Source organism: Pogona vitticeps, chromosome 2 (assembly GCF_051106095.1).
Source record: "Pogona vitticeps strain Pit_001003342236 chromosome 2, PviZW2.1, whole genome shotgun sequence".
NCBI lineage: Eukaryota > Metazoa > Chordata > Lepidosauria > Squamata > Agamidae > Pogona > Pogona vitticeps.
Window position 1 is genome coordinate 296,627,460 of NC_135784.1, and position 14,302 is coordinate 296,641,761.

A 14,302-nucleotide genomic window follows, 5' to 3' on the forward strand; every position below is an offset into this window, starting at 1 on the left:
ATAAAAGCAACAGAAACACAGATTCAAAAGCAGTGGGAGTGGAACTGACTGCCACTCTGATCGGAGTATATTCCACAACCTGGAAGCCATGCATGAGAAAGCCCACCCTTCCACATGCCTATCAAGCAGGCCTCTGCAGCTCCTCTCAAGAAGACCTCTTCTGAACACCTGAACATACCCCAGACAGCCAGAACTCAAACCATTTAGAGATCTGAAGGGTAAACACCAGTAGAGTGGTGCCCCGCATAACGAGGGCTACGTTTAACAACGAATCCGCATAGCGACTAGGTTTTTGCGATCGCAAAAGCGATCGCATTGCGATGTTTTAGATGGCTAAAAATCGCTCTGCGATGATTGGTAAGTGTTTCACTTACCGATTATCGCATAACGATGTTCTAAAAACAGCTGATTGGCGGTTCCAAAATGGCCACCGGGTAAATGGCCACCTGCAGTGTTTTCGTGCCCTTTCCTCGCTTACCGGGCAGCGAAAATGGCGGCTGGATGGAGGATTTCCGCATAGCGGTGAGTTTTTTGCCCATAGGAATGCATTAAATGGTTTTTTCCTCGGCATAGCGACGAATCCGGATAGCGACGATTTTTTCGGAACGGATTATCGTCGTGATGCGGGGCACCACTGTACCTTTAATCGAGTCCTGTGACCGACCGGTAACTAGTGCCGGTCTTTCACTATTGGGGTCATATCAATACTGTGCACCAGTTGGCATCTTCCTTGATGCATATTGCACCAAGCGAAAATCCTGGGCCCTTTTCAGTTGTAGGCCTCCATACAGCATACTGCATTAGTCAAAAAGACACAATGTAACTAAGGTACCGGATGACTGTTCTTAAGTCAGGGAAGCCTCTAGCCGGCTCACCAAGTGGAGTTGTGCAATAGTATTCCATGTCACTGACCAGCTGGGAATGCATAGCAGTGCAGAATCAAGGGGTTCTCCCAGACTAAATCCCTGACCTGTCTAAGAAGCACAAATCCTTCTAGAACAAGGTGAGTCAATGTCTCCAAGTCTTGACTTTCAACTGTCAGCACCTCCATCTTGTCAGGATTTATGTTCAGTTTGGTCATTCTCATCAAGCCCATTACTGAGCTCACACAGCATTAATAAATCTTGACTGCTGCTCCCTTGGTAGTAGATGATAAAGAGCAATAAAGCTGGGTGTCATCTGCACACTAGTGGCATTCTCACTCCAAGTCTACGATGACCTCTCCCAATGGCTTCATATACTGTAAATGTACTGTACAAGTGTTCAATTATATAGGATAGGGAAGAGCCATTACAAGCCCCGCAACACCATCTTTTGAGTATGCCTTGATACGAATGACCGGACCCAGTGTCCCCAATACTCAAACCATCCAGGCAATCCAGTAAGTTACCAGTTTTAAAATTATAAAAGGCCACAATGGTTGTCATGGCAGACATAAAATTCTGAGTCACACTTGACTAAATGATGACCCTAAGCAAACTTAGCAGGAAGTAAACCCTCAGTGGAACTGAGTTCAAAGTAGATATGCATAATAAATCACAAAGCCGGAAGTTTTCAATTTTATTTCAATGATCCTTCTTCCACCCACATCTACTGTGTTTCCCTGAAATTAAGACAGGGTCTTATATTAATTTTTGCTCCAAAAACACATTAGGGCTTATTTTCAGGGGATGTTTTTTTTTTCATGTAGAACAATCTACATTTATTCAAACACAGTCATGTTATCTTCTTCTGATTGCTGCACAGTGGTGGAGGGCAGGGTTTCAACTGGGACTTATTTTTGGGGTAGGGCTTATAATACAAGCATCCTGAAAAATCGTACTAGGGCTTATTTTCAGGTTAGGTCTTATTTTTGGGGAAACTGGGTAAATGTAAGTGCAAACATCCTTCACAGAGCTGGCCTGCACTGCAGTCACACATCGCATAACACCTCCTTCTATCCCAAATTGACAAACACGAAGCTCAATTTCCATTCTGATGAAAGGTTTAAGCCTACATGGCTAAGAAACAGCATCAGCATAACAACAGACAGCTTCAGGCACTTCTCTAGTCAATACTGAGGATATCTATTCTCATACTCCTATTCTCTATGTGCTGCTTGGCAATAGATAATTGGAATCATAGTTTAAGTAAAGAGCAGGAGAAACAGGACCAAATACATTGAAAACAGATGTTGATCTATAGAACACACTTTTTTAAAGACAGGCAGACTGGAAAAACAAATCAGAAAACCACACTTACCAGTGATAAATGAGTCTGCTCAGCAACAGCATCAGTTACGCTGCAAGATCTTAGCCTTGCAGATGGGTCTCTTTGCTGAAGGAATGAAAATACAGTGACTTATTAGCTGTACACTGAGCTTAATATTTTTCCTCGCAATCAATATGGGTCAGATATACTTTTCAGTATGACATTTTTCTATCCTTCCTCAATCTGGTTGCTACAACCCAAAACCTGCTCCGCCATCTTGTTTTGCAGACCACCCTCAAGAGACCTGGTTTGTGAATCTGCTCTGAACATGAGCAGTATTTCAGCATTGTTTAATACAGCAGAGGAAAGGGCTAGATGGGCTGGGAAGATAACTATAGGATTTGATGGGATATTAGCTTCAGCGGCTATTTTACCAAAAAAAAAAAAAAAAAAAGGACAGGAAAAGATAAGGAAAACATGGAAAGCCTTTCATGGGGAACATGGCACTTCAGCAGGGAGCCTTCCTTATCTCATGCAAATCATGCCTCTCAGAGCCTCAGCAACACCACTGTTAAAAGGAATAATAATACTGTCAACACTAAAGCACTGATACTTTTTTGGACTACAACTCCAAGAATTCCCCAGGCAGCCTTGTTGGCTGTAGAATTTTGAAAGTTCTAGTCTAAAAAATTAATTAAAACATAAAGTGGTGCCTCGCTTAACGGCGATAATCTGTTCCAGGAAAATCGCCGTTAAGTGAAAACATCGTAAAGCGGAAAAAAATCCCACTGAAACGCATGGAAACCCCTTCAATGCATTCCAATGAGGTCAAAACTCATCATCCCGCAAAGATCCTCCATAGGGCAGCCGTTTTCACTGCCTGTCTTGCGAGGAATCTGTCCCAGAAAACAGCGGGGGAGCCATTTTGTTTACCCGGTGGCCATTTTGAAACTGCCGATCAGCTGTTTTAAAATTGTTGTTTTGCGAAGAATCGGTTCCCAAAGCAGGGAACCGATCATTGCAAAGCGAAAAAAAAACGTTTAAACCGTCGTTTTGCGATCGCAATTGTGATTGCAAAAAGACTGTCGTAATGAGGTTTCATCGTAATGTGGGGCAATCGTAAAGCGAGGCACCATTGTATTATTTTTCCCCTCTCTGCCTATAGCCTACCCTGCCCAATTCCAATCTGCTCGGGAGGACTAGAGATGCTGGAGACCTAGCGGGAACAAGGTACAAGAGGGAGGAGAAGATGGGAAAGTGGTGTTGCAGAATCAGAGGCCAGCTCACAATTCTTGATCAAACCCACAATTTTTTCTTTGGCCAGAGTTAAGCCAAAGGTCATTTGCACACAGAACAGGGAATCAAGAGAAGGCCAAATCCAACTTAAGATTTCTTTACTGTGATGAAAAGCTGCTCTAGCCATACAATTCCTGGCTGTCTCCTTTATTGAAAAATCAAACAAGCAAAACAAAGCCAAAACGAGGTTGCAACTTTGAATTGAACTGTTGTGAAATTGTTATTCATTAATTTGATCCAAGATTGGAAAATATGCCCTTTTTAAAACTACAGTGGCCACACTGGAAGCCATGTGGAGGGGTCTGGAAATTGCCACCCAAAGAAGTTACTTTTCCAAGCTCTGAATTTGATAGTTTTACTATATTTGATAGCTTAGTGCAGAGACAGAGGTTGGGAGTTTGATTCCTGAGTGTGTGTCCCAGGACTAGCGCCAGTTGGAATAGTCTTGGGCAAGCTTCACGGTTCCAGGGAGCCCCCAGAGCAAGACAACAGTAAACCTCTTCTGAGCAATCGATACTTAGAAAACCTTGGAAGAGGTCACTCACTGTAAGTCACAGTCAAGTTGATGGTACATACGTAATTATTTTCATTATACTGTTGTGAACACATTTCTTCTAAACACTGAATCTACTGCTTCTTCTGAGAAGCTGGTAGACAAATAAATGGGTGCATTGTAACCAAAGACCATACTTCTGCATCAGATGGGTCACCAAGTGACCTTACGCCCACAAAGAAATCCATCCTATGCATATCCTCCCCATCCTTCTAGCTTTTTCTATCTGGTTCATATGTTGTCCCTGGTACCCCTCTGCCTATGAATGACTGAAGAACAAGCATCTGCCTTATTTTGAGTCAATCTAGCCCAATAATGTCTGTACTAATTGGCAGACGTTTTCTTGAGTTACAGGCAGAAATCTCTGCCAGCTCTCCCTTGGTATGATGGGGACTGAATCCTCCACTCAGGCTGATGCACTTGCTCATGTTTAAATGTAAGCTTTATTCTTCACTGGCTTTGTTATGTTTCCCCTGTATGTATCCTTGCTAACAAGATGCTTAAGACAGAGAAAGAAAAAAGATTTTGGCAACACGCCTACCTAGACAACGCTCATCAAGTAGCTTTTCACAGGAAATCTGCTGGTTCTGTGCATTTGTGGATTTATCATCCACTATCTGAGGACCCAAGGTTGGAAAACATTGCCTCACAGGATTCTTGCTGCTGATCTACTGCACTTTTTGTCATTAAGGATGTCAGCAAAGCATAAAATGGGGATAATATATTCCTAGACTGGCCAAAAATGTCTACTGTTTCTAATGGGAGGGAGAGAAACTTTCTGTAATGTTCTGGTGATTGAATCTTCCAGTAGAATTCTTAATCACTGTGTCACTGGAGCTGCTTCTAACAATTATGTAGAGCTTTTTGATTCAAGTTCATTGAGTCTATTAACCTGTTACTATCCTCATTACTTCTAGAAAAAAAGTTATACTGTACCCCATTATATCTCAAGAAAGCCCCCTCAAGTGGATTTCTCCCTATACTTCACTAATCTAGTGCAACTGCACCACAAAGTAGGACTCAGTTTTTAAATTAATGGCAGAGACCTTCCGTACTCCTAGAACAGCTCCTACAATATTTGGCAATTAAAATCCCATCCTGAGCCGTTGCTATTCTAACTCAAATGAGGTCAATACCTCATATCCACCAACAGGATGCCTTGGCTAAGTGGAATGCCTTCCAGAGAGAGAAGGGCCCCTTCCATTTGCAACACACAAACATTGGATCCATTGCTCTGTTTCTGCAATGTATTTCTACTTCTTCCTATCAGAACTCCTGTGTTAATTATAATGCCAGCTACATGTGATCAATATATTATTGAGAAGATTCATCTTCAAGCCTACGCATGAATTTTAATAGCTATGTACTATTTAATTGTTTCAGACCGGCTGTCTCTCAGTGAAAAATGATTACATCGTTTTGACATGGCTACCAGTTTCATATCAGAACCAAATTACACCACCTGCGTGAACAAAGGGAAAGTGTGCAACCTGGTTATTACACCCTGTGTGACTCCAATTTGGAATACACAGCTTTGACTTAGTCAGAACAGCCTGTAAATGATTTCCAAGCTTCAGACACATTTGAAAGGGCCATCCATACTGAACATGTAAGAAAAACATTATGTGAGCCCACTGGTGTTTCATTAAAGTATTCTTTGCCATGAATTGTTCATTGAAAGCATTTTCTAATTTATGGAAACATTGTCAGCTTCCTCTTTCTGGAATCTTGCATAGGAAAGGTCACTTGACTTCATTGCTCATTCTGTCCATGCTCATTAAAGTAATCTAAGGTTTTATTTGCCTGTGGAAACAATATACTGTACTTATTTGCCCAATATTTTAAAGAAACACTTAAATGCAAATCTTTCCATATTTAGGTAGCCTTTACTTATCTTCTGTACTGAGCTGAAACTTACTGTATTGGAGAACGGTCTTGTTTTTAGCTAGAGGAGCATGCATATGCTCATCCAAAAGCATTGTGCACACAGAGCATAACTAATATATTGATTTTGTTGTACATGGGGAACTCCATGCTCTCTAAGAGCTGTGTATCTGAATCAGTGCATCACAGCATCTAATAAATGTTTTGATTTGTTCCATATATAAAAAGAAAAATATTCAGAATCTTACTGGGATCTTACTCCAGAGTAAGTTCTGGCAGTGAATTGCAGCTAATTAGCAAGGTGCTGGCCTACTGTCTGATCACATACCAGGCATGCAAACAGCACCTTGAAAATTAGCTGCAGTTTGCTACTATGACTTGTGCACTTTCAAATACTCTGCAGCAAAAACCCACTGATAATCTGGCCAAGATACATTCCCTAGGAGTGTGGTGGAGCACTGCACCCCCAAATTGTGGATAACATGCTCTCCAGCTTGGATTACAGGCCACCTATGACACTCAATTTAAGAGATTTTCAACTGTGGACTCAAATACAGGGCCAGAATTAAAAAACTGGTTATTTTAATCCCTGAGAAGAAAAAATTTAGACCATTCAGAGTGAATATGCTTCGAAAGATCTAATATCCATAGAAGGGTCACTTACAATAATCGAAGAGAGTTGTTCCCCATTGGAATCAGGAGTGATCTGAAGCCTTCGGTTCAGTTCATCAGACAGCTCCTGAGGACTGGTCCGAGAGATGGGTGAAACAGGGGGTGGTGGCAGAGACAGGCTCAAGGAATCACTACTTGTATTCACTTCTTCCGAAATAGTTTCCCAGGGCTAATGAAATGGAAAAGTGTCAATGGTAAACATACAAGGAAAAGTTAAGCTTATCTGCCGTTAACTTCCTAGAATACCCATTTCCAAATAATGTGCACAGTCTCAGCTGGACAGCTTATCAAGGGAACTCAAGCCCTCAACTGATACGTGCTTCTAAAGACTTGCTACATTGTGATTAGCATTTGATAATCAGTTTTTCCTGTAACATTCTGTAATGTGAGCTTTGTGTGAGGGAGGTAAACGTTGACAACAGAAGAAAAAGAGATGATGAAATTATAGAACATTGCCCCAGGACACTGGATTCTTTACAAAGGGATGAAGGTCCTGCTAGGAAAAGCATACTTCCTTCCTTGAAAGTGAGACGCACATGGCAGCAAGACTACTGTTATTGTGGTTATTGACTAGGGTGAGGAATCAATGAAGTATTAGCTGGGCTGCTTAAGAAAGAGGCAATACCTCTCAAACAATACATGCTTTACAGGCTGTAAAACAGACCCTAAGTCAACCAAACCAGCTCCCTTCAATTTCATTTTATGTACTACATTGGGAGGGGGCACTTTTATTCTCTAGATGAGCCTCAACCCAGAAGTTGAAATCTTTTGTTAAAAAACCTTACTTTGAAAGAAATGTTATCATGTTATCAAAACTAAAAGTGCATGCAGTCCACACAGATACAGCGCCACACTGTTATAGCAGCATGTCACCAGTTTCGCTGCCATAGCTCCGCCCTATGGAATGCTGGGACCTGTCACTCCATGTGCTACAAATTTCAAGATTTTGTAAGATGATACTATGGCAGCTAAAGAAGTTTCAACCTACTACAGCTATGTAGTATAGATGCACTCTAGACTGCCAAGATTATAACCATCAACTTAAGGGTACAATGGATTAAATAAAATGATAATATCTAGAAATCTGAATTATCCAAATGGAATGCACACAAATTAAACAAATCATGCCACGTATTATCCAGCTTAACAAAATGTGTATGACAGGCTGTCATACAAGAGGAGGGTCGCAGGATCTGCTCTCGATCATCCCAGAGTGAGGACACACAACAACGGGCTTAAGTTACAAGAAGCAAGATCTCGGTTGAACATCAGGAAAAACTTCCTAACTTACCATGAGAGGTGGTGAGTTCTCCAAGACTGGAGGCATTCGAAAGAAATTTAGAAAACCTCCTGACAGATCTGCTTTGATTTGGATTCCTGCCTTAAGCAGGGGGTTGGACTTGATGACCTTACAGGCCCCTACCAACTACGTTATTCTATGAAAATATGATATACATATTTTTCTCTTACTATACTTTCGTTCACCCACTACACCCGCTTCCTAGAGTCTCTAAGATAGCGAAGATGCCAAAACAGTATCTAAATCTTGGGTACAACTGCCAGATACTAGTGGGACAGGTTGGGTTGGAATTCCAAGGAACTCTTTTAGATGTTTTTAATACAGGACTGGACAATCTCCAGAGGCCCAGGGACTATTCATGAACTTCACTAGACCTTGAGAGAGCTGCTTTCATAATAATTACTCTACGTATATTTTTGTTCCTGAAATAATGTTTTAATGAAAAAGTTCTCTTCTATCTCCAAGTGGCCAAACGACTTTTTTTTTTTAAACTAAATTTTAAAAATTAAAAATTGGGTAACAGAGAACCTTTTGGCCCTTCTGGGAAGCGTGTTGCCCACCAATGATTTAATATATCACCACCTTTCTCAGCACTCCTAAATCAGAAACAAATTTACTCATAACTGGATGTTCAAGGACTGATGTATAGCAGGGAAAAGCAATAAACAAAACATTATCACAGGGTCAAGGATAGACAAGTAGCTATATTTAGTTCTCCCTGTTAAAGAAATCACGAAGCAAGTTCATCAAATTTATTCTGTGGTTGCTCTGCTCAGACATGGCATACATCAGTGGTTCTTAACCTTGGGTTACTCAGGTGTTTTTGAACTGCAACTCCCAGAAATCCCAGCCAGCACAGCTGGTGGTGAAGGCTTCTGGGAGTTGCAGTCCTAAAAAACACCTGAGTAACTCAAGGTTAAGAACCACTGGCATACATTTACAACCAGATATTCTCAACTTATTAAAGCTGATATTATAGAAAAAATATTACATGAATCACATTAAGTGGATATTATAGAAAAAATATTACATGAATCACATTAAGTGGATATTATAGAAAAAATATTACATGAATCACATTAAGTGGATATTATAGAAAAAATATTACATGAATCACATTAAGTGCTCTCCATTAATTCACTGTGTGTTAGAAATGGACTAAACTAGACATCCAGTTGAACTGTACCTCACCATCAGTAACACCACATGCCTGATATTCTTCAATCGTTGCTGATGACGGTCATGTAAAAATATTCACATTTACCCTGTTAGCATTAGGTTAAGCTTCTGAAAAAGGATTAGCCATGGCAGTTCTTACAGGCATGCTTTGATGCCCCACCATCATAATTGCACACTGAGAGATGTACAACCAAAGAAAAAATATGGTACGGTGCACAAAAAGACTTCCATCCCTCTGAACTGTTTGCAGGCCATAGGCAACATGGTTATTAATTGAATAGGTTTACACACTTTTCTTTCCTTGCACGAGCAGAGCACAAACAGCTGTACAAACAGCAGAGGGCCTTGTGGCATAGGCGTCCTTGTTCTTTTGCTGTACACAGCGAGCTAGTTGGAAAATGCTCATAAATTTCACTTTTATTTGCATTTTACTTCATACGGGTAATTTAATGCTGCCTGCTTATATTTAGTCATGTTGATCAAGTAGTTAAGGTCGCCGCAAAAATTCCGCTGTTGAGAGCCCTGTTCCAAGAATGACTGTTACATGTAGCAAAGCCACCAACCATAACGAACAAGCCATTTACTGTTGTAGTGCTAAAGCTACAGAATGACTTCCCAGAGGCCAACGTTTCACAAATGATTTGTTGCCAACATCGACTCGAGTACCACACGCAAAAGCAGGCAAGATGTATAATTTGCTGGATATATATCTGAATGCTCCGGAAAGCTAGTAAAGTGTAAATATCCATTTTAATATATCATTTTTGTTTAGTCGTGTCCGACTCTTCGTGACCCCATGAACCAGAGCACGCCAGGCCCTCCTATCTTCCACTGCCTCCCGGAGTTGGGTCAGATTCATATTGGTTGCTTCCATGACACTGTCCAACCATCTCATTCTCTGTCGTCCCCTTCTCCTCTGGCCTTCACACTTTCCTAACACCAAGGTCTTTTCCAAGGAGTCTTCTCTTCTCATCAGATGGCCAAAGTATTGGAGCCTCAACTTCAGGATCTGTCCTTCCAGTGAGCACTCAGGGTTGATTTCCTTCAAAATGGATAGGTTTGTTCTCTTTGCAGTCCAGGGGATTCTCAAGAGTCTCCTCCAGCACCACAATTCAAAAGCATCAGTTCTTTGGCAGTCAGCCTTCTTTATGGTCCAGCTCTCGCTTCCATACATCACTACAGGGAAAACCATAGCTTTGACTATTCGGACTTTTGTTGGCAAGGTGAGGTCTCTGCTTTTTAAGATGCTGTCAAGGTTTGTCATCACTTTCCTCCCAAGAAGCAGATGTCTTTTAATTTCGTGGCTGCTGTCCCCATCTGCAGTGATCATGGAGCCCAAGAAAGTAAAATCTGTCACTGCCTCCATATCTTCCCCTTCTCTTTCCCAGGAGGTGATGGAACGAATGGCCATGATCTTAGTTTTTTTGATGTTGACCTTCAGACCACTTTTGGCACTCTCCTCTTTCACCCTCATTATGAGGTTCTTTAATTCCTCCTCACTTTCTGCCATCAGAGTAGTATCATCTGCATATTGGAGGTTGTTGGTATTTCTTCCGGCAATCTTAATTCCGGTTTGGGATTCCTCCAGTCCAGCCTTTCGCATGATGTATTCTGCATATAAGTTAAATAAGCATGGAGACAATATACAGCCTTGTCGTACTCCTTTCCCAATTTTGAACCAATCAGTGTTTCCATATCCAGTTCTAACTGTTGCTTCCTGTCCCACGTATAGTTTCTCAGGAGACAGATAAGGTGGTGAGGCACTCCCATTTCTTTAAGGACTTGCCATAGTTTGCTGTGGTCCACACAGTCAAAGGCTTTTGCATAGTCAATGAAGCAGAAGTAGATGTTTTTCTGGAACTCTCTGGCTTTCTCTATAATCCAGCACATGTTAGCAATTTGGTCTCTAGTTCCTCTGCCCCTTCGGAATCCAAATATATACAAGCAGTTAAGTTTGAGTTTTCTTTTAAAGTTTATCCATATAATCAGCCATTGTGGACAGGAAATTTAAAATCAAACTCAATTACTAAGGAAAAAGTGCCACCAAATTCAGCAAGGCAGAGTTGCAACTGAATGTGCATAGGATGTAGGCCTGTCTCAAATATGTGCACCAGCACCCAGTAGCTACACTAACATCAAATCTTATTTAATTTGCTCAACTCTCATTCGGATGCACTAGCTAATGAAAGTCAGCAGGGGGCAAGAATTTGTTAACATAGACAATAACAAGAGTAAGCAACAAAGGTGGATATGTGCGTGTTTTCATAAAATATCTTGCTTTGTACTATTTGTCACCGCCATTTGTTTAGAACTACTCATTACAAAAATATTAGTCACATTAAAAGAAAATTGAGAAAACCACTTAAGGGAATATAGAAGCATCAGTTCAAGTCACAAACGTACTTCGGGTACCTCTCCACCCTCCAAAGGCTCTGGATCCAAATCCTCGCTAATGTGTCTCCTGGATCGAAACCTTCGATGGGCTGCTTCTTGATTTATCTGCCTGATGTTGTTTTCTGATTCGGCGGACACATCCCTGAAAGATTGGGTTGACAACAGAGTAATGAGTTGAGAAAGATAGTACAAACATTATTAGCAGCAACACTGCTAAATTTACATCAAAATAAAAATCACTATTTCATGGCCTCTAAAGTCTCTTCTGTGCATCTCATGTTAACAAAGTAAGCAAGGGATCAATTATTTCTCTGGGATGCTGGCAAGTTAAATTAAACAATGATCTCTCTGTACTCCAGAGCAAATAAAGCCTGTAACAGGTCTCAAACCATTAGCTTCTAGAAGGGCCAATTTCAATGCTGGTGGCAGCAAATGCCAGGAACATAGTTTGGGACAAAGCAAACACTGTGTTTAAGGTGCAGCACGGAACTTAATACAATGCTGTTGCTATGTTGTTGAGACAATTCCACTGATGCTACCATCTCCAAACTGAAAAATGTGGGGTTGAGACAACATCTCAACCTCCATGATTTTTCTTTTTTAAAAAAAAGAGAGAGAAAAGATTCCTGCAGTAAAAATGGTAGAAAATGGGTTGTAATTATTCTAAAGAAGATTTAACTCCCCCTTTTCTCATAACACTTGGGTTTCAAAAATATATTTTAGAGGACAAAAATGCTTTTTGGTGTTGAGAAATGTACTGTGGCACCCTCAAATATGACAAAACTGACTTCCCCAGGCCCAATACACAGACTAGAACTTTCTGAGAGAAAACCACATGCTACCTATCTCTGCTCTACAGTGAAACAGCCTCACACCCTGTACAAACTACTATAGATTGCTACACCCATGGATGCAAGCTAATTTAAAAGATCACTGGAATAAAATAAACTTGATCATTTGAACGAGTGGATGCAACTCATGCTTCAAAAGAGTGGAATCAAATTGTTACAATTCACTGAAATGGGATCAAATTATAACCCCATCCTAAATCCCTATCAAATCAAAGAAAGAGATATTGGTTCGGGAAGGAGCCACAACTTTTATTTATTTATTTTTATTTATTTATTGTATTTATACCCCGCCTATCTGGTCATTTCGACCACTCTAGTTAGTAGTGAACATGCTATGCATAAATAAAATCCACATTTCAATCTATGTCATTTCCAATTAAAATGAAGCCATGATACAGGATGGAGACACGTCTGCATGAGACCCCAGCTAGCATGGTGAATGTACAGCTGGCACGATAGAGCTTAGTGATTTAGGTATCTGGCCGTGGAGCCAGAGGCTGGGAATTTGATTCCTCACTGTGCCTCCAGAGAAGAGCCAATCCGCATAGCCTTGGGCAGTCCCAGGGTCCTTGCAGAAGAATGGAATGGCAAACCATGTCTGTGTATTCTCTACCCTGAAAAGGGTCACCATAAATTTGAACTGACTTGACGGCACACAATAATAATAATTATTACACTCCAAATGATCTGGAGGGTACCACATCGAGGACGATGAGTGTACAAAATGGAACAAAAAACTGGCGAAGCATAAGTGAGGTTTATAGAGAAAATCCCTACACCAAACAGTTATAAAAGTGTAACACCACTAACTGTCCTGGCTCTCTATAGAGAATCCCATGATTTGCAGTTTGGAGAGATATCTGTAGTTCTCCACTAGACAGCTCTAGTGTGTTCTTCTGAACTACAACAAAGAATTCTAAGTACCTAAGCAGACTATGCTCACAAAGATTAAAATACAATAGGATAGAACCGTGATAGTTAAAATAGTACAAAAGTGCTGGAAATATATGAGGCAGATGCACTCCTGTTTAAGAATGGACTAGAAGGAAGGCTATTATCTAAAATATTTTGTAGCATAATTCTACCAATTAATATCAGTTTTTCATGATGACAATTCATATTTAAATGCCACACCCATGAGCTTAATAAATCAATTTCCCCTACTGAAATCTATAACTATTGCAATAGTCCAATAGATATTTGTTGAAGTGTAAAATATATATATATATATATATATATATATATATATATATATATATATATATATATATATATATATATATATATATATATATATATATATATATATATATATATATATATATATATATATATTGTGTGTGTGTGTGTGTGTGTGTGTGTGTGTGTGTGTGTGTGTGTAAACACACTTGCATCACGTTCTCTTGCAATATTTATATCCGACTGGAAAGAAAAAGTAGCTCCTTGTCAAAACACACACAATCCGCTCCCCCCAAAAACCAGAATATTAAACTAATGCCTGGTGTCAGCAAAGATCACAGCCTATTCAATTATGCATGGCATTTGAAGTCAAGGTTTTTGTATTTTTAGAAGGATAATTATAATAAATGCTGAACTGTGAACATGAAAAGAACTCCATCACCAGGGTAAGAAGATTACATAAATTACAAGTGTAATTTAAAGCAGTGGTTGTAGGAAGAAGCTTTGACATCACTTAAACTAATTAGAAAGCTAACCTCTTCACTTTGCGTCGTTGGCATAACGACTTAAACTCTGAAGACTGCTAACCCACTAACTTCACTTTGCATCGTTGGCATAACGACTTAAACTCTGAAGACTGCTAACCCACTAACTTCACTTTGCATCGTTGGCATAACGACTTAAACTCTGAAGACTGCCCATCATGGTTCCAGTTCATGATGTTGCTAGAAAAAGCTACATGATGCTGCAGAGCACAAGTGGAACTGTGCTTTAGATTCCACGGGAACAAAAGCACACATAACA

The 14,302-nt window shown here is 40.2% G+C and overlaps 1 protein-coding gene across 16 annotated transcripts in view; it reads right to left on the bottom strand.

The window, feature by feature from the left end:
• Nucleotides 1-14,302, bottom strand: part of NEDD4L (NEDD4 like E3 ubiquitin protein ligase) — a 322,144-nt gene that overhangs the window by 56,412 nt on the left and 251,430 nt on the right. For all 16 annotated transcript variants that reach the window (XM_078385189.1, XM_072992884.2, XM_072992886.2 and 13 more), the window contains 3 exons: nucleotides 11,478-11,610; nucleotides 6,588-6,764; nucleotides 2,242-2,316 (listed from right to left, as the gene is read on the bottom strand). In XM_078385189.1, coding sequence (XP_078241315.1) covers nucleotides 2,242-2,316; nucleotides 6,588-6,764; nucleotides 11,478-11,610 — 385 coding nt within the window. The remainder of the gene's footprint in view (nucleotides 1-2,241; nucleotides 2,317-6,587; nucleotides 6,765-11,477; nucleotides 11,611-14,302) is intronic.